General features: G+C 40.3%; 2 protein-coding genes across 12 annotated transcripts in view; one reads left to right on the top strand and one right to left on the bottom strand.

Moving 5' to 3' along the window:
- Positions 1-14,263, bottom strand: part of gramd1a (GRAM domain containing 1A) — a 26,356-nt gene extending 12,093 nt beyond the window's left edge. Inside the window, exons 1-11 of one of the 6 annotated variants that reach the window (XM_067508971.1) lie at positions 13,852-14,263; positions 12,946-13,076; positions 9,331-10,381; positions 3,739-3,961; positions 3,032-3,052; positions 2,791-2,875; positions 2,473-2,576; positions 2,171-2,266; positions 1,876-1,956; positions 1,200-1,318; positions 600-909 (exon numbers count right to left, since the gene is read on the bottom strand). In XM_067508971.1, coding sequence (XP_067365072.1) covers positions 600-909; positions 1,200-1,318; positions 1,876-1,956; positions 2,171-2,266; positions 2,473-2,576; positions 2,791-2,875; positions 3,032-3,052; positions 3,739-3,961; positions 9,331-9,914 — 1,623 coding nt within the window. In that variant the 5' untranslated portion in view covers positions 9,915-10,381; positions 12,946-13,076; positions 13,852-14,263. Of the gene's footprint in view, positions 1-599; positions 910-1,199; positions 1,319-1,875; positions 1,957-2,170; positions 2,267-2,472; positions 2,577-2,790; positions 2,876-3,031; positions 3,053-3,738; positions 3,962-6,048; positions 9,302-9,330; positions 10,382-11,727; positions 12,920-12,945; positions 13,077-13,851 lie in introns of those variants that run through there. The other 5 variants (XM_067508972.1, XM_067508973.1, XM_067508974.1 and 2 more) reach the window with 5 other exon arrangements.
- si:ch211-225p5.8 (uncharacterized protein LOC555567 homolog) lies at positions 14,090-19,980 on the top strand. 6 transcript variants are annotated; one of them, XM_067508982.1, is made up of 6 exons: positions 14,090-14,193; positions 17,135-17,256; positions 17,821-18,055; positions 18,923-19,082; positions 19,368-19,421; positions 19,545-19,980. In XM_067508982.1, exons 1-5 carry the CDS (start codon positions 14,097-14,099, stop codon positions 19,411-19,413), a joined length of 660 nt encoding a protein of 219 aa, XP_067365083.1. In that variant the 5' UTR covers positions 14,090-14,096; the 3' UTR covers positions 19,414-19,421; positions 19,545-19,980. The 6 variants fall into 6 exon arrangements, with proteins under 6 accessions (XP_067365083.1, XP_067365081.1, XP_067365082.1 ...); XM_067508980.1 differs by having other exon boundaries at positions 17,135-17,301; XM_067508985.1 differs by lacking the exon at positions 14,090-14,193 and adding an exon at positions 16,386-16,911.

The raw sequence follows: 19,980 nt of genomic DNA, 5'->3' as shown, positions 1-19,980 counted from the left end.
AAATTAAAATAGTACATAAATTTCATTCAAACTACAAACTACCAATAAAGTGGAACATTAATATTATGTTAATATTACGCTTTTAAAAACTGTAAACTGTCTAAGACACAAATATCAAGTCATTACCATATGCATAAGTACATTTTTAAAAACAAAGATGCCAACAACTACATAAGCAGTCCTTAATCACTGCAGTTCTCTAAAAAGTGACATGATTAGTCGAATTTTTTCTGCATCTGCTTCAGTTTACAGGACTGTTATGACTCTGGGAATCCACTGTGTCCAAGTGGCTAGTTGGCTGTGAAATGTCTGCAATGTAACTAATGCTGGCTACCTAGCATTTTGCAAATATCTTACTGATATTTTGTTACGCAAACAGCAGAAGATTAATTGCATGAATTGTGCATGAACTGATAATTACTGAAGGCGGCATGCTATCTGTTTTGTTGGTGACAGTTTTAGATGCTGTGCTTTTTTTTAAACATAAAGGAATAAAAACTACCAGCTTTGATATGAGTAGGCTGCCAAATTTTCTGAAGATAAACTATTGTAGTGTTGACAGCTAAGTAAGAGTGGATGTAAAAAAAAAAGGCACTCACAAAGGAGACAGCAGCAGCAGCAGAGGCTGAGGCGGAGGCATTGGTGGGAGTGGTGGATGGTAACGAGCTTTGTGAGGTGGGCGGGCTCGGTTCAAGGGGGTCAGAACTGAGTCTGCATCCAGATGACGAAGGCACCTCTATCGGCAGACAGGAGGAGGACAAAGGCGGAGAGGAGCCCCCTAGGTTTGCAGCAGAGGAAGGACTGGATAGACCACAGGGTACTAGGGGAGGGGGTGAGCTGCCCAAGGAAGGAACTGACACTGAGCTCAGGTCTAGCAGATCCGTAACCGACACTGACTCATCTCCTGGCCTGCTTAACAGAGGGAGAGGAAGTAAAAGGGAGTGAAACAAACAAACAGAGAAAGTCAGACTGTGATAGAAAGACAGACATGTTTGTTTGAGAACTTAAGACAGAGGTTCAGAAATCTTGAAAGAACCGGGTATTTACAGTAGCTGGGCATTAGATCATAGAACTGCTTATATTTGTATCCCCACCAATTATTGAAAACTAGGTAATTTTGTAATAAATGACATTATGCATACACAAGACTCATAAAATAAATAGCACTACATATTTTGGTTTTACAAACGACCACTCACAGTAGCCCGTTCATATGTTCGGCAGTGGGGGAGACATAGTCATCATCTTCACTAGTGAGACCCAGTTCTGTGCCATAACACTGGTGAACGATGTGCCAGAGCTCTTTGGGAGATAGAGACTGTGAAAATATACACAAAACACCTTTTGAATAATTGTTTAGGATAAAATCGCTGTAATTACTTTTTTCTATCATTTATCACAGAACAGCTCTGCAGCCAAGATTTCCTGCATTCATGTGTTTTTAAGTATATGTCACACAGACACAGTTGGCACAGACTGCATGAGCCATGTGGCTAAACCTGGCTACATGCTACAGTGAGGTGTATTTACTAGTCTGGAAAATGTCTGTTCACTGTGCAAATATATGTAGTGTGACAGTATTGATTCTGATTTTACCTTAAATGCCAATCAATTCAAACTACAAATACGATGGCAACACTTAACGAGGTAGCGCTTAAGTAATCAATATGTTTTGAGAATGAAAACAGAGAATGAAATGAAACACCTAGATTAAACTCAGCAAACAACTGTGATTTAAATTGTCCTCCAAAGCCTGTGTTTGTGGCCATCTCTTCTACTCTGTGACATTGTGTTCTATTCTGAGATTTTAACTACTGGCCATGTCACTGCAAGCAGACGCTTAAACCACCAGGAGGGTGGGAGCAGAGGCTGTACCTTGTCCAACAACGCATTCTGCCACAGACGAAAAATCATCATGAAGCTGCGATCTCTTGCTCCAAAAGATGTGAAGAAATGCTGAGAGGTTGAATATCAGTGGGATAGGAATGAGAGAGCATAGAAAGGAAGATAGAATATAAATATGTCAGTGCATTTGATGGATGGTTTCCCTGCTTTGTCAGAGGAGATACAGTTGAGTCAGCTAATGTCATACTGCTACATTAGTTTTAAAAAGGTGTTACTACATAGCAAAAAAAAAGCCTTTGCTTATTTGGAAAATGTACACACTGACCTTCTCATTGTCAGTGCTGATCTGGATGGCATTTGGGATGAGCTTGGCAGTCTTCTCCTTTGTCATAGAGGTCACATCTTTCAGCAGGATAGTGATCTGACAAGCAAAGGAGGGTGATTTAATTTGTGTCCACCTCAGTGTGTATTTCTGTGTATTATTCTTATCTTAACAAGGGCCTGAGCATATCTATATTGATCCGCAAACAAGCGCATTAAAATGATTTCTTATCAGATTACAGGTGTGACATTAACCAGCTTACAATAGGCGTGTGTGAATGTGTACACAGTGTGAGCATGACTTACAGTGGTTTCCCAGCGGAAGATGTTGCTGTAGAAACAGAGCCAATTCTCTGACAGATAAAGGCGGCCCTGAAGCAGAATGTCTTTCTGCAGAGCGCAAGAGTAGTCTAAGGAAATAAACAGAGACACTAGCTTGTGTCAGGAATTATTTCAACAATGCAAAAGGGTGATTTCAATCTGAGGGCTTTTACGGAGCATTCCATTGTCTGGTGTGTGTTTACGCAAACGTAGCTCAGGTAAAGTGTACTTGCTAAGCATCTCAAGTGTCTTCAAAAGTATAAGTAAAATAAATGACTTTTATTATACATATGTATCACTCACCCACTATAAGTCGCTCTGTGTCAGGAAGTTTCTTAAAGAGTTTACGAAAATCCTCGTTCCGCTGTTTGTATGTAGGACTTAGAACCTGAGGATATCAACCGGAGACAAGAGACTGAGGAAAACATGGTATTTTATTCCACAGCTGGTTTATGCAGCCTTTTGCTAAACTGGGATATTGGTCAGGGGCCCTGACTGTCTGTCATGTCTGCCATGACTAATGTGAGTGTTAATATATACTTACATTGTACCAGCTCTGCACTTTCTGTAAAGAAAAGAACAGCATATTATGTAGTGAACAGTACTTACATTTCTCTGAAGAAAGGGCTACATTATGGATCCCTAACAGGTAAAGAAATCTTTTAGTTCCCAAGGCTCAGATGAAGTGGCTCACTTTGATATCTGAACACAAGTCAAAAGTTCTACAAACGGCATTTTCCGAAATGCTGCAGCTGAATCAAGACCTCTCAAACAAAAACTGAACATGATCACCTTCATGATGAAAACATGTGTTTCGTTATACTGCTTTAGTTTTTTACTCAGTGCACCTAAAGATCTGCCAACATGCATTAAAATATCTGGTGTAGCTGGAAATTGACTTCCATAGGAATTTCATGTACCAGCATCCAGAAACATTTTAGCATTTAAGATTTTTACTAATTTAACATGTTTGATGTTTAACATCAAACTCAACTGACTCATTATGAATGAGAAACTAACAACATAATTGATTGTTAGACAAAGGAGATGTGTGTCTCTTGCTGATTCACAAATATTACACATGGATTTTTGCGTGCGATTATGACACTGAAAGCACACTGAACTGTTGTGTGTTCATTATGAAATTGTTCTCACTTTGTCATGTCTTCATGCTTACAGATCTATTAGCAGTAGCAGTTTTAGGAGCTAATCACCAACATACCACCCTGATCAATGACTATTCTAACCTACCTTGGCATTACGGCTGAAGTGGCGAGAGGCAAGTGGGTACGCGGATGTGATGGAGGAAGCAGAAGGTATGGAGGGCAAGGGGCTATCTGATCCCCCTCCTCCTCCACCACCACTGCACTTTTCACCTCCTCCCTCATTCTCACTGGCCCTGCCACCTCCAAGGACCCTGCGCCGCAGGGAGGGAGAACTGCCGGGAGTGCTGCGCGGAGAGTTACTGGCTGTACTGGAGAAAGTAAAGACATGGAAGAGAGTTAGCTCAGAATGATGGAAACACTTTCAGATTTCCTCACTACATTTTTCTTTGTAGAGACTTTAATAATTTGTTAACATACCATGTCAACCAAAGAGAAGCCAAGCAAAGCCAATGTTATCAGCTTCACTTAATTGTTACTGGGTCAGCAGCCAGACATTGAGGGCATATAAGGCTGTTTATCAATCACAACATTTAACTACAAACCACAGGGCCCAGGGTGCTCTCCGGAATAAACCATTACCAAGTCACAGAAATTACAAATTATCCATTGGATTTTCTTCTGGTGAACTTCAGTGTCAGAGACACTGATTAACTGCATTGAACAAACAAAACCACATAACAATCTTGAATTTCCCAGTGAGGTCTAGAGCTCAGACGATTAGGCAATGTATTCATAAATCAACTGACTGAAATAAATCTTTTATCAGCAACTTTGATAAATTATTGCTAATTAAAGAAATTAATAGAATAAGAAATATGAGCAATTGCCTAACCAGTGATCAGGAATTAAATGCAGCTTTAACCTCGGAACTTAAGGCTCTGCTAACCACTTGGCTTTATGCTGCAGTGACTCTTTCTGGAATAGAATTAAAAATGTCATTAAGAAGCTAACCCAAAAGTTCATCACTTCATTAACCCCTTTTAAGTCAAAACACCTTCCACTTCTTTGCTCAAAGTATTCCCAATGCCACGTCTTGCCTCTCTTTTTTTTTTTTAATCAACTCAAGCTTTCACTTGCTCCATGTTTATTATGATGATTTTTTTTTACTATATTCTCTTTTGGTCGTGAATTGAAAAGCCCCCTAAGTGTACTGTGACGTTATTTTGATCTCGAGGTAGAAAATGTTTCAGTTGGCCTGAGTCTCTAAAGCCTAAAAAAACTTTTTCCTAGAACAACATGCAAAATGAGTTAGGCAAATGCATGCATGCACAAAGAAACTATGCAACTGTATATTGCCTAAAGTCTTATGTAATGTGCGGCTGTTGTCCTTCTTTGTTTATAGTTTGTACATAGATTCATAGCATTATTATCCTGTTGCCTCCTTAGCCAGTTCTCCCTTTAAGAGGAGATTTTAAAGCAAAAGCAATAGAACTTGTTTAGAGGCTGTACACTTGAATGCGGCTGTCAATGACAGGAGCTGGAGAAGGAAGGTAATAAAGACACGATTATCATCTCCAAGGCAACACCACTGATGCTGGGAAATGAGTAGTAGCTAGGAAGACATGGCTGGTCTTCATCAGGTCCGTGTTAGTGTAAATATCCCTTAAATATGACCTCATGAGAAGCAGCAATGTTAATCTAAGCGGCATTATGACAAGCGGTATTAAGCCATCTTTAGGCAAACGGACATAAGCGCCGCGGGTACTTTAAATAGGCTTGGTGTGCGTCAGACAGTGCGACCGAGATGACCAGGCCACACGGACTGATGTAAATCGGTGTCAACGTGTGTTTACAGACTGGGGCTAAATCCGTCAGCAGCACAAATACAAAACCGGCCGCACTGCTAATATTTTCGGCACAAATCTCTAACCTAAGCCATCTCTCTGGTGCAGTTAACCCTAATAACATTCTCCATCCCTGCACACAACGGCAGCTAAAGAGCAGCTAGCACACCGGCAACCCAAAACACCCCGGTGCAATCAACCAGTGTGCAACACTAGAAGTTGAAACCTGTCATGCAGAGAGGCTCAGTCAGAAACGTGACCAGCCGTAAGGAATGATATAGCTCGTTTACGCACAAAGCATCACATATTGCAAGGGGAGGAGGCTGCTATGGTCAGTGGAGCTGGGTGGAGGTCCTGGGTGGAGGAGCTGGGTGGGGGACTGTCGAATGATCACCGACCGGATAAACATAAACAAACAACTAATGTCAGATGCGGCCGCACGCCCGTGCTCGTCCATAAACTATGTATGTCCAACGTATATATGAGCCGATGCGACTCGTGGGCTCATTTGAGAACACCAACCGTGCGTGAACGCAACATGAGGACCACGGATACATTACTGCAGAACATGCGATTCATAACAATACCCTGTTACTGTTACTGTCACTTACTCAAACATATCATGAGGCGTTTGCGATCCAATCTACAAACACACACGCGCGCGCGCGTTGGTGCTCAGCGTTGTATCAATATGGCACCGGTGTCCCTGGTGTGCAGCTAACGCAAGCCTGAGATGTATGTCCGCATTTCTGCCTCATTTCCTTCGCTTAGCTTCGCAGTGGAAGTGCGCCCATCGTCCACCGTCCCGCGGTCGATTGTTAATTTCCCATCGTGGCCGACGCCCCTGCACCTCGCAGCCAGGTATGGCTCACACGGCTGCACCCTATGCCGATTGCAGGAGCCGGTGACAGGCTGGCGTCTCTGCGTCCATCCGTAATCCCCTTTGCAACGACGGACAGGGTGGAGAGAGGGAGGGAAGAAGAAGAGGAGGAGGAGGAGGAGGAGGAGGAGGAGGGAGAAGGCGGCTCCATGTGTTAAGTGAGGCCTTGGCTTTTTATAGCGAGGTGGTGCTGAACTGAGGGCATCGATAAGGACGACAAGGCTGAGTCAAAACTAAAGCGTTATCTGAATTGTGAGGAACAAGATAGCAGGTCACAGGACATATACTAATACTGTTCTTCTTTGTGATGAATTCCTCCATCAAGACTTGACATGCAGGCTCTTCTTCAGCAAATCAATCTCAAACGAGCTTAAGCAATTACCCTCGCTCATTCTTTTGCTGGTATCCTAAAGTACTTATGTTAAAGTGTATTGAATAGCTTTGCATTCTGGGCTGCTGACAGGAAGAGATAAAACCTGAGGACTTTGTATTGCTCTCTGCAAAACTGCCATAGGCACCAATGTCTCTCTTTTTTTCTTTTTTTCAGCAGTTAGAACACAAAGATAGAAAGGCATAATGATATAAAGCAGTTTCCAATCAATTTGTTTCAGTTAATATGTCATAAAGTGGTTATTCATTTTTGGGATAGTATCTTCACACTATCACATGGAGGAGGTGGTTTCTTCCGTTAGTTAAAAATAAACATTATTTGCTGTGGGTCATGCAAAGTCATACTGTGCTGTTTGTATATGTGCTAGCACAAAACAATATAGGACAGTCCTGCATCACACTTCAGGTCAAACAGCCTCCTAACTATGGTTGTGCAACTTAACTTCATCCCTATGTTCTATAACATTATTTAAAATAAATAAATAAACTCTAAATATATAGACCATAGCTGCCTGTGTTGAATTCACATTGGCAAAACCCAGAGCCCACCCAATCCTTTAACCCTCAATCTCTCCATCCATCCCTTTGGATTAGAGTCCACCTTATAATCCATGCTGAGCTGAGCCAGGCCTGCATTGCCACCGTTATGTCTCCCTCTTTGTAATCTGCTTTTCTGAGGTTCGCCAGTGTCTTGTAATAATATCAGACATTCGTGGACCGAGTGGGCATTGAGTAAGGGGCATGGATGCAGCTTCGAGTACAACAACAAAACAAGTGCACAGAATGAAAATGTGGATTAACCGATTTGTTAAGTGCATGTCTAAAGCACGACCTGAATGCAGACGATGTGACCATAGTATCACTGATGCGTTGTGGCTGAATGAGAGCTGGCGCAGTTGATCGCTATCAGGGTGAAGGTCAAATTAATTTCCTTTGCAGTTATTTTATTCTTGTTGTGTGCATGTATACGCACAGTGGTATAGAGTTCAGGAATAAAGTCTGATGTAAATACTACCCTGGAAATGTCTAAGCAACTCAGTCGATGAGAACTTTCAGTTTAGATGATTGAGGGTGCTAAAATATTATTTGGTGCATCCCAAGTATCGTGTAAGTTGCTCACAACTAATTTTAATAAACATTCACCATCTAAGGCTTTACAGGGCTTAATTACTATTTATTCAATTAATCACATAATGTCTTCTGTACTTCTATTTTAGCCTACAAATTGCATTTATGTCCAATGACATCTTATTTAATTTAGTTACATTTGTACTTTATGATTTTAATTATGCTATTCTATTATTCCATAGGGGTAGTATAGCACAAAACCAGCAACTCTGTTTTCATAATTTGAAGTAGATTAGTACCTGTACAGAAATGAGAGTGTTAATTCTGGATCATGCTTCAATTTATTGCAATTCACTCTTCACTCCTTTGTAGAGCTACACATAAACAGGATTACATATTCCTTTTATATGGCTTATTTGAACTATAGTTAACAAAATCCCGGTGCCTACTCTAAAAAGAACAATGTGTGTTAGGATTTGCCGTACATTGTTTAAACCTTAGTCCTTTTTCACTATTCAAGTGTTGTAGTGATGTAATTTGCATGTAATAAACATAAAATCCACTTTCAAACCAAAGGGTCATAACTAAGATCTGAAAGTTTCCAACATGTAAGTAAAAAAAATTGATGTGTATATGAAGAGGACAAGTACACAGCTGTTCATATGGAGCACGGGAGAGAATCAACCTCTATTTACCCTCTGTAGCCCAATGCAGTGGTGCCCAGAACATCATCTGATTGGACTTGAATGACATCATCCGACAATAAGACCACTCCCATTGGCTGAAAGTGACGTCATGACTCAGAGGAAAGATAAACAGCACGCGAACCCCGCCTCTAGCTCTTTGTGACTGACCCACTCTGTTTTATCATGCTGCTAAGAGCAGTCTCACTTTCTTTGTTTACATGGTACACGCCGTTTCATTTAGTTAAAAGGGTTTGTCATTGAAAGAAAAAAATGGTTTCTTAGATTTCAGCGCAGAGTAGCATGGCCCCTTCTTGCTTCATCACTGAAATTCTACCATGTCGGCGCGGGCCTGATTCTTTGTTACGCACAGCATACCATGATTCAACTTAATCAGGATTTTAAACTGTGTAATCTGTCCCCAGTAGTTTAGCCATTGACTAATTAACTCCACCATGTTCCAAAATAGTTGACCTCATGGCATTTGAGAAAAGTCAACCGAGTATAAATCTGTCAGAAGTGTTTCTCTTCCTCACCAGCTTGCACAAATGCCAGCTTGCTACTTACTCCAGTTAGCCACTGCAGGAAAATCTGGTCTCGGTAGGCCTGAATGCAAATAGGCTGAGGTTTTACAGAGCGATAAATGTACAAGACCCATGTGACAGGCAGACTCTGTTCTAAGTCACTGAACACTGATTAGTATTGCTGCTATAAGTCAAGCCATCTTTAAAGAGCTAACGTTAAATTAATGAGGAAAGAAAAAAATCTCCTTTCTGTTCGGGCCCTTTGCTGATGAGCTTTATGCTATTTTATGAATTCTATCACCTTTTGGGTTACTGGCTGATTATTTGGGATGAATCCAGCACACTAACCTGGAGCTGTCCCAGTCAGAGTCTCTGCTGAGCAGGCTCCTGAGGGACCAACGGGAGCGCCGGCTGGGAGAGGGACTATGGGACCATGAGCGAGATGGTGGCAGGAGGAGGTCCTGTGAAGGGTTCACCTGACCTTGCTCTTCACCCTCTACTGGAATGGCCACAGAGTGGGAGGGAGAGGCACTATGTTGTCTAATGGTGCACTTCTCTGCAGTCTGCTCTATTACAATTTGCGGCGCTCTACCCCGCTTTAGAGTGCAGCCTTCATTTTCCTCATGTCGCTTCTTGGTTCGGGTCCTGCTGCGCGATCGACCATGGCGGCTGAAGCGTGACAACCTGGGACTAGGTGAGCGAGACCAGGACTCTGTATCTGAAGATGGTGGCAGGACAGTCAGAGTTGGGACAGAGATAGGCTGAGCCAGAGTGCTACATTCTGATCCCACGGGGGAAGATGTAGTCATCATCAAAGCTTTCCAATGCTTATTTTTTGTTTCAGTCAAAGGCAGCACACAAGGACTTGTTGCATCTTTAGAGTTGCTACTCACACACGACTGACTGATGATCCAGTCATTCTTGTATTTCATTTCCTTTAGAAACAGGTTGGGTAAATACAGCAAGTACTTTTCTTCAGGGAAATGACGTCTGACGTATTAAGTGATGTTGATCACAATTCAAGATGATTTAGTATTACCCATATTTCTTGTGACCTTAAATGTTCTCTCATCAGGCATAAAGTTACTGACAGCAGCAGGCCACAGAGAAGAAGCCTGTCAGTTCATTTCACAGGCTCTCTCTTTAGGCATTCTATATCCACTTATCCACAAATGCTGGATAGGAATGACAAAAATGCTCTTTCATTTCTCTAGTGATTAGCTTATGTCCTTCATGCCTTCCTACTCTGCACTTCTCACATCGCCCAGTGTCACTCTTGCATCAGTACTGCTGGTTTCTCCTCCTTTGTAGACTCGAAGCTTTCGTTTGCATAATCAGGCACATCTTTGTAAGAGTTGAAGTCTCACAGAAACACAGATCTTTGCCTGTAGGTAGCTACCTGAGGAGTAAAAAAAAGAGCAGAAACTTTGCATTCAAAAGACCAACCTATATCTGACTACCACTTTGTTTTGTATGTTCTATGTATAATGTTTTTAGTGTTCAACTTTCTCACTAAAACAAAAGATTGTTGGACTAGGTCTATTATGTTTATTCACTAATGATTCTGAGAATAAGGTATTATATGACTATAATTTGCAATGAAGGACTACTATTTGAAAGCTGATAAATAGTTTTTACGTATGGTCCAGGTTATACGCATTCTAATTTCCTCATGTTTGGAGAACTGTGGTATTATTTTAGAGGCTATTTGTAATGTTTTCTCCCTTCAGGTAACTTGAAAATAGCTAAAACTGTGTGAACATGGGACTGAATGACACAAGTCACTGTTTGTCTACGTACAAACAATCCAAACGATGATTTATGCCCATGTGTTGACAGGAAAGCCCATACTGACTATTCCTGGAAAAAAAATTGCAGATGACACAAGCCAGCATATCCATACTTACAAAAACAAGTAGACTCTAAAACTGTCTAGAAAGAACAACTATAATATCCCACTCAGCAATGACCAGACACAGACTCCGTAGCAGACAAAACCAACACACCCTTTGAAAATACAGCTCATCAGAAAGTCCAATTGCCACTATTGTCTATCAAGTCATAACTAACATACATGGAAACATAAGGCAGATGTTGCCACCAACCGGGAATGTTGTGTGTGTGTGTGTGTGTGAGAGAGAGAGGAGGGAGAGAGAGGGAGAGAGAGAGAGAGACTCCATTGTTTGCCTTCAAAGCAGGCACTTCCAAGGCAAGAGCCCAAGCTGGTCTGACAGTATTTACAGTGATCTGTTTGAACAAGAACAATCTTGGCACAGACTTGTTTGTCCAGAATAATCCACCATAATCTCAGTCCAGCCGTCCCTTTATGGTCTACAAAAGTCTGATATCTATTTTTTTTCTTTTGCCTCTTTGACTCAACACACAGACCATCCGAAGCTATTACACATCGATCACAGATATTTCCGATGGAGATTGCTGCAGAGGAGCAAGTTCAAGTATCTGCAGTTTAGCAGTTGTTTTGGAACAGCTGATCCTGTGAAGTTTTCTCCTTTGACTTTGCTCCTGCGCTGATCGTTTTAAAACAACACTGCACTTGAATGATTTGCAGTTATGTGAAGCCCCCCGCAGCTACTAAAAACGCTATGTTATCTGTTGATCTAGGATACTATGTTCAATTTAAACACGCCAGGTCCATCTGGTGTGCATAAAGAAACAGCTTAACAATAGAACACAGAAAACCTTTTTCGCAGCCTGGGAAAACTAAGTTAACATGCAAACTCCTACCTCCCGTTGGATGAGTTTCCTCCGTTTCTGTTATCTTGCTCGGCCTCAAACATAAGCCGAGAAACGGAGCGGGGAGTAACGTTAAAATCCACTTTTTCACAGGAACACATTAACATTATTAGAGGCGTAAAGCAGCATCTGCCGGCTGCAGGTCACCGCTAGCCTTTAGCCAGCTAACGCTAAGGGCAGCCAAGTTTTACTAGCGTTACCCCCGACCTCTGAAGGCCAACAGCTCACGAAAAGATCAATGTTTCGCTAGTGGTCTTTTATTTCCATCAGAGAAAGTACTATACCAATGTCTTCCATTTTAACATTAAAATCAACCGGTTATAAAACAGCTATCAAACAAAATGTAGGACTAACGGCCAAAATTAGCCTGGCCTTCTAAGTTGGCTTTAAAGTAACAGACAATATGCTTTTGTGGAAATGTGAAAAGGGACGCAGTCGGTCTGTGGGGGCTTTGTACATAGGGGTTACAAGACATTTGATCAAGAAAATGTATTGCCCCGGCAACGTATTTTAATAAACAAAATACATATTTGAATATATTTAATCATCGCAATCTATTAAAAAATATGTATTTTTAATTTACTGTTGTGTTATTAACTATACACAACCACCAGTACAACCAGAACACCCCCCCCGACAAACTTTGTGGAACAGTCCGGGACAACAACTGTTTAGAGGATGTTCCGAGAAGAAGACGAGCTTTCAAATAAGACAAAAACTACCGGAAATTATGTGTCCTCGATGTGTATATAAATATATAGCGTCGACTATCATCTTCTGATTAACTAAAAGTGAACCGGCCATAATATAGACTTGTTAAAGTTGGGTTCTTTTATTTTGAAGAGAAAGAAAGAGTCTTCTTCGGGTTCACCAATCGACATGGCTTTTTTTTTTTTTTTTTTGGTAGCTCAACCAAGATGTCAACACAACAGGTTCTGTCAGTACACGATGAGCAACATGTATCTGGGTAAACCCACAGTTTTGGCAGTATTTCAAAGTTAACGTGAAGGGAGGTTATGCGTGACCAGAATTGATGGATAGAATCATGGCGACCTCTTGTGTCTAACAAGGCTGTGTGCAGACAGTAATTGTAACCTAATGTATTATAATTCAATACATCACATAGAAGCTTTGTGAGTCTTCATTGAGTAGAGATGAATATTTTGTAGCCAAAAAAATGTCAGTTATAAATAGGCAGAATTATCTTACCTTTTACCTTCTTCAGCAGTATTGTTTCATACGACCTTATGAATGGTTATATCACCCTGTAAGACATTGGGTATCTTCTCCTCCAGGACACATACAGTAAACAGGGTCATACTAGGTCAACTTGACTGAAACTTTAAAAAATTTAATACATTAAAAAGACACTTTCAGTTAACAAAATGCAGAGATAAAAACCAATATGCACACACAATCTTGTTGGTGGAACAGTTCTTTTCATAACTGATAAATATTTACATTGTTTTTCTGAGTTAATCAAGAAAGTCTTTCCATTATTCGAGACAACATTACTTAATATATTGACAACAGTTCATGGTTGTTTGTTTCATCTGGCCAACAATCTGGCCAAAAACTAAAAACCTAAAGATGTTTAGTTTACTGTCACAGAGAAGGAAATACAACAAAGCACAAAAGACAAGCGGGAACAAGCATGTTTAAAAATGCTTAGATAAATCATTTATTAACAAGGTCGTTGTTGCTTAAATTAGTGTTAGATTTGTAATGAACCGTGTGTGGTGAATGAAATGATAAATTTGTAATGCTCACTTAATGACTATTCATTAAGTCTCTTGTGGATTTAAAAACAACAGTTTTAGTCAGCTGTTGTCGAAGTATAGCTAGTACAGCTTGTCACAATTCTAATGTCCCCCACACAGTACATACACATATTTGCATTTTCCAGTCTTATTTTCATATTGTCACTCCCTGAACTCCCTGAAACACACACAGTGTAAATCTTCTCCAGCTACTAAACTTTAGAAGCTACAATATGGAAAGAATTTACAGATTCATAGATAACACATTTAATTTCAAGTATTATTTTTCAAGTATAGATAGTATTTACAATATATATCTTAAAAATGTGCACGTCTTTTGATGAAATCAATTTACCTGCTTGTCAGTTTTGATCTTCAGCCAGCAGTTGCTTCTGTATCCTTTAAATCAGTGGCAGAGCATCACAATGACTTGGCAATTTCAAATTCTCCATAGGTTTATCAGGCATCCTCAGTTTTCTCACTCCCCGTGACTGTCGCCTGAAACCAACAGTTCATAGGCTCCACTTCAGAACAGAGGACCAAAGTCTGCGCTACACATGGTGCAGGGGTGAGAAACTGCTGCAGGTTTCAGGGAGTTGCATGGCTGAGGACTTCTGGCTGCTGAATCGGGGACTGGAAACTCGATATGTGCTAAAAATAAAAAAAAAAATACATCGCCAGCGTATCGACAAAGGAGGTGTGTCACTAACTGTGTGTATGCATATGTATGGCGACAGAGGTGCAGCCCACCCCAGTATAAACAACACACACAAACCACACAGAGGACACATACAGGGTTTATATTATGTCACGATTTCCTTGAAATGTCCCTCCCCTTCGAGAGTGGGCCAGGCCAAGTTTCACCCTCTCTTGCCCACTTGCTGTTTTTTTTTTATTGTTGTTGTCACTATCATTCACAGGTTACCACAGGGTTAAAAGAGGTAGGGACTCCTTATCAGAAGCTTTGTGGTTTACAAAGTCATCTGGTTACACCACATGACAATATCCCTGACCTCAAGTGCAGCCAGAATACGCAAACACACGTCCACTACCCCTGGCTGGCAGAAAGACAAATAAAGTGATCTAACCCTGTCCAGTGTACGGCGGGATATTTCTTTAGGGGTTTATATGGCCTCAGAGTCCAACGTGACTAATTTGACCTGCGACAGCAATTCCCCTTTAAAAGAAACATATTACATTCATTACGTCAACCCGCTGGCTTTATCTATCTCATGAATCTCACTGTCACCAGAGTCAGCAGGAAAGTCGAGGCCTTCAGTCAATGTCTGTTTTGTCAGCCTTGACTTCAGTGGCCTTGTTTTTGTGGCTGGCTTGTTGGCATTGACTGACTGTCAGACCCTTTGATGGCAGATATGAAAGTGGATAAGAAAAACTATATACTTGGGAGTTGCAAATTGTGACTTTCTTTAGGTTTAGTAACAGCATAGCGGGGAAATGTTCAATCAAAACTGTGTGAAATTAGTAGATGAGTGATTATCAGTAAAAAAGATACATGTAGTTTTGCAGCAGCACCTCATTAGACTAAGCACACCTTCATATTGAGAGGAAATTGCACAGTGCTTATCGATACCAACGTCACAGGAAAACCACATATCATTCACAAAACCATATTTGATATTTTGTTAACTAGGTGGCAACAACTGGTTTCAAGTTTTTATAACAATTTACTAAAAGGTTAAACATCTTTACTGTACTATTCTTTTAAATTATTCACAAGTTTAAATTTATCGTTCACATCCACTTTTTAATTACTTGTATAAAAGTTGTCCAGACAGTGAAGTCTTTGGCATGTGGTTGTTGCTATATGTCACATCTGGACAGTTTAGCTGTGGTCTTGAATCAGTCTAGCAAAAAAAAAAACAGAACTTGCAGTGGTTTGAATCCCAGCTGCTAAAATGGGATCCACTGTGGTGTCTAAGTGAGGGAAGTTACAGGTAAACTGCAGCTGAAATTTCTCACTAGATTGGAGTAATGAAGGTTTTGGGCAAAGGATTTAATATTTTATCTGTGAAGCACTTTTCTGTTACTTAACCTTTTCTGGGTTTGGTAACTTATTAGTGTGAATGATTACGTTGTCCAAGTGCAGGATCCTTGACCTGATACAACAATTACAGTGCAAGCAAGTTCGTTTGCAAAGAACTCGCTTGCACTTCTTACTAGAAATCCCACCTATCATACTGTAGTACAGTACATGATACTTTAACATACTTGTCCGTAAGTTGCATTTCAATAATCTGTGTGTACATATTATTGCCCATTAAAACCTGCAGTGAAATTGGTCAGACAATAAATAAAAAATATTTCACTAACTTGAATAATAACACATTTGTAGAAATCTGAAAATGACCAAATGATTCAAGTTGCATAAATCTGTGTGTATAGTGAACTGTGTAAAAGTTAAACATCTGCAGCATGTTTAATTTAAACCTCAGTGACCTTGAGGAGTGTACGTCATTTTTACAGGACACGGCAACTTTAGCGTAGATCACATGTGCAGTTTAAGTCAGTTTCTGAGGTAGGGATCATGGGACTTTGACCCAGCCAGCACAGGTTTAAGCACATCCTATAGACCACCTGATGGCATAAAGGCTGTACAGAATACAGCTTTAGAAAACCTGACTAAAATTTAGAAATTAAAATAATGATAACAATAAGAATGATTAGGACAAAAGTAATGAGTTATTATATAAATTGTTACATAAGTATTGCTTATTCTCTGTAACAACATGTTCATACACGTGACCTTTGATCTGTTTGCGGAGAGGATCAGGAGAGCAGCCAGGCTATTTATTTACAGAAAACAGATCATGCTTTTTATTGTTATGAAACATTCATATATGGTTGATGATGCCCGTAAGCCTGCGTGGCTGTTTGCTCCACCCTAATGCAGGTGTTTGTCTGACTCGATTTGTTTAGCAAAGAAAGTCAGACCGGCTGCTTCTGTTTTATACAAGTGAATATAAAGTTGGTAGCAATCTAGGAATCAGGAGGAACGTGTGTGTCGTCTTGCTGTAGACTGACTTGTTGTAGTTATGGACCAGGTCTCATCTTCTCAGGTTTCCCACCCACTCTCCTGAATTCACATGCTCTAATTATAGCTGCCTTAAAGTACCACAGGACAGCAAGGGACACTTACAGCAGGCACTAAGAACCACGGAGACTCTTGGTTTCTAGTGAACATTTTTTTGTGAAAAAGATTAATGAACTAATGGACTGGGATTCTGGAATAAAGGCTGGACTGGTTTATCAGGAACCTAGAGGCACATGTCTGTAGTGTAATCTCAATTGCCATAGATTCACATCAAGTTGAACATTTTGCTTAACGGCTGGCCACTAATTGTTTGAGCAGAAATGATATGTTGCTTCTCTCTTTTAATTGTCTTCAGCCTTTTCGGTGAGTCCAAAATCATTTATGTCAGAGTGTTGTACTGTAGAAGTATGACCTTTGTTAGTGAGGTTTTAGAGAGAAGGCATTATTGTGCAATAACGTAACAAAATGAGCATTGTGCTTTACAGAAGATCTCAAAAAAGTAAGATTTATGGCATTAAATTCATCTTTGAGCTTTCTCCTTCTGCACTACAGCTGCAGTGTATTTTGTGCCTCCTTTTTCCTGCAGTGTCTCAGTGCCATGGCGGCTGTGCAGAGGTGGACTCCCAGACTGAAGCTGTGGCAGGAGAAGGATTCCTGCTGGGCTGCATCTCCTGTAAAAAAAGAGAGGAGGTCTCGGCCCAAACCACGGTAGACTGGCACTTTAAACCGATGGGGGAGGAAGAATTCAGGCATGTGAGTTGTTGAGGGAGCGAGCGAATGAGCTGAGATGTTAAATCTAGGTTTGTGAATAAAAATGCCTAACTGTACAGTTGCGCTGGAGCAACTCTAAATTATATAAAGAATGAGGTATGAGGTCTTTTTTCAACAGTACTTATATTTGGTATTAGTTATGTATTTGACTTGAAATTTATATGAAATTTAAATGTGAAATGACCATTAAATACAAGAAATCTAAACATTTCATTTTCTAATTTTTATGTTTCAAATTTAAAATACAGATATTTTTGACCTGCATTTCAAAGATGACATCCAACATGTATTTTATTTGAGCTGCACTCAACTAATTATTTACACAGTGTGGAAAGAATAAATGAAATGAAATTAAATATCTGTGGTAATTCAGCTGTTGACAGAACTTAGAGAGATTATAATGTATTTACAGCAAGAAATTGTGGGTATGCAGGATTGTTAGCATTTTCCAGAAATACAAGAACATTCGCAAAGTTCCTATTTGTGTTTTGTTTCTCTCAGATTTTCCACTACGACCATCCCAGGGCCGACGTCCTGCATGACGATTTCATTGACCGTCTGGTGTGGCATGGGACACAACACAGGGATATTCAGATAGGAGCCGTTTACATTCTTAACGTCACCTTCAATGACACGGGGACATACCGCTGCACCTTTAACCGCAACCTCAACCTGCCACTTCCTGACGAGCACGTCACTGTGGAGAAGGAGGTGGAGCTCACCGTGGTGGCTGTAGGTAAGGTGGGGTGAACCTGCAGTGATGGAGGAAGTGTTTAAATCCTTCACTTACATAACATACACAGTATAGACAAGTATGAATATGGGCCTCTGGGCAGAGCCAGAGAAAGGGCCTCCTTTCTTTTGCTTCCACTCTGTTTGTGGTTACGGCTTTTTGCCAGGTTGTGTCTTAATGTCACCTAATGTATTTTATGTCTGTTTTTGGTCTATTTGCTTATATTTTGGGAACTTTTCTTCATTTGGCTGCTTCCATCAGGCAGATGATCTCTTAGGTGCAGAACAAAAGGAAAGACAGTAAGGCCTTGACTGTTTATGTGTGGCCCACTGAATCTTTCCTATAAACATTTCACGTTTACAAAGACTATGAGGGCCTGCAGCAAATGGAAATATAATTCATTCCACTGAGATTTTGCTCTTTATCACAAAAGAAAAAGTTAAGTAAAAAACAAAACCAGCACGATTCCTATTCTGGTGATCGTGAATGTTTGTACAAAAATGTATGTCAATCCAGGATGTCCAATCTAGGGTGTAACCTCTGGGCAACATGCCATGGTGGTCTATCCCAATGTTGTTCAGATACAGGTCACTGTCAAATATCTGAAAAGTTGCTTTAAAGCTTTGAGTTGAGTTAGAAATTTATCACAATTGTTCTTAGTTTTTGGAATCAAATGAAGAAATGAATAAAGCAAACCATGAGATAAAGCTTTGTCTCTTTATGAACAATACATTTCTAAATTGCCACCAAATATTAAGCTCTTGACGATTTCTGACTTTAGAGCAGTTTTACCTTGAAATGTTTTTAACATTTGCACGGAAAACATATTCACACGCCTGTAACGCTACACTGTTGGCTCCACTTTCCTAGCCAATCGGGAGCTGGCAGCAGTGATCTCAGAAATAGTGATGTATGTACTGATCGTGGTTCTGCAGCTGTGGCTCATTGCAGTTCTGGTCTACTGTTACAAGAAGATTTCAAATGAGCATGAGGCCTGGGAGGCCCGTAAGGCTCTCAAGGCTCAGACTGGGTAAGTGATTTTATGTATCTTTTATATTTGTATTGCCAAAGCGATTTGTTTCAGGTGAACCTTCAAACCATTTAAACATTTACTGGGATCGGGTGTCTTATAAAATAATGTACTGGTTTTTGCAATAAACTATATTTGATTGTATAAACTCTGATTTGTTACTTATGTTACAACCAGCTTATTTGAGTAAAAAATAAACATTGCTTTTAAGAAGTTTACATAAATTGTAAGTTAAATGGATTGATATTCTCTCCTCACTGTTTCTCCTTTTTGTTGCATTTCCAGACTGTTGGAATCAAAAGAAAGCTGTGACGGAGTGCAGCTAGAGTAACATTAATGGTGAGTTACACACTTCCCTGCTTGCACATCATGAGTTATGAAGATTTTACTCCATGTACATTTTAAAATCATTTCATTCTCTATTTGTGTGTTGTATGCTATTTTTAATTTTCTATCCACCAGGTAAAAAAGGTCGTGTCTGCAAGCATCAGGCTTTATGACTGCACCCTGACCGTGCTGACAACAAGCATGCAGTATGTTCACTACGCAGCATGTGTGACAGACTGGAAATAGAAGCTGATGGTGCAGGTGGCAGCAGACGGGCAGGTTTGCTTTAGAAGTCTGTGAAACCAAGATGTTCCAGTGGACTATTAAATGCCTGAAGATTTGTCACTTCGGTTAGGTTTATAAAAGCAAAACATCAGAGCACAAAGTAAAGCTTTTTCTTTCTCTGTGAAGTCCCAACAATGCAATTCATGTGGCATGTAAACACTGCAATGCTCCAACTGGAGGACAGAATCTGTTCATCAGAGAAGTTAATGGCCCCTGACCTGTCTTTATTGATGAACAAATCAAATAATTAACATGTAAATCCAGTATGTAAACGTATTTAAACTAG

The sequence above is a fragment of the Channa argus genome, chromosome 7 (assembly GCF_033026475.1).
Source record: "Channa argus isolate prfri chromosome 7, Channa argus male v1.0, whole genome shotgun sequence".
Lineage (NCBI taxonomy): Eukaryota > Metazoa > Chordata > Actinopteri > Anabantiformes > Channidae > Channa > Channa argus.
This window is presented reverse-complemented; position numbering and strand designations above follow the sequence as displayed.

What these genes read in the sequence shown, in the direction of transcription:
- si:ch211-225p5.8 (XM_067508980.1), top strand. Translation starts at nt 14,097, where the DNA reads ATGGCTGAGGACTTCTGGCTGCTGAATCGGGGACTGGAAACTCGATAT. An exon ending in CCAGCGTATCGACAAAGGAG is followed by an intron (nt 14,194 to 17,134) that starts GTGTGTCACTAA and finishes TTTTTCCTGCAG; the next exon opens with TGTCTCAGTGCCATGGCGGC. An exon ending in GGGAGGAAGAATTCAGGCAT is followed by an intron (nt 17,302 to 17,820) that starts GTGAGTTGTTGA and finishes TGTTTCTCTCAG; the next exon opens with ATTTTCCACTACGACCATCC.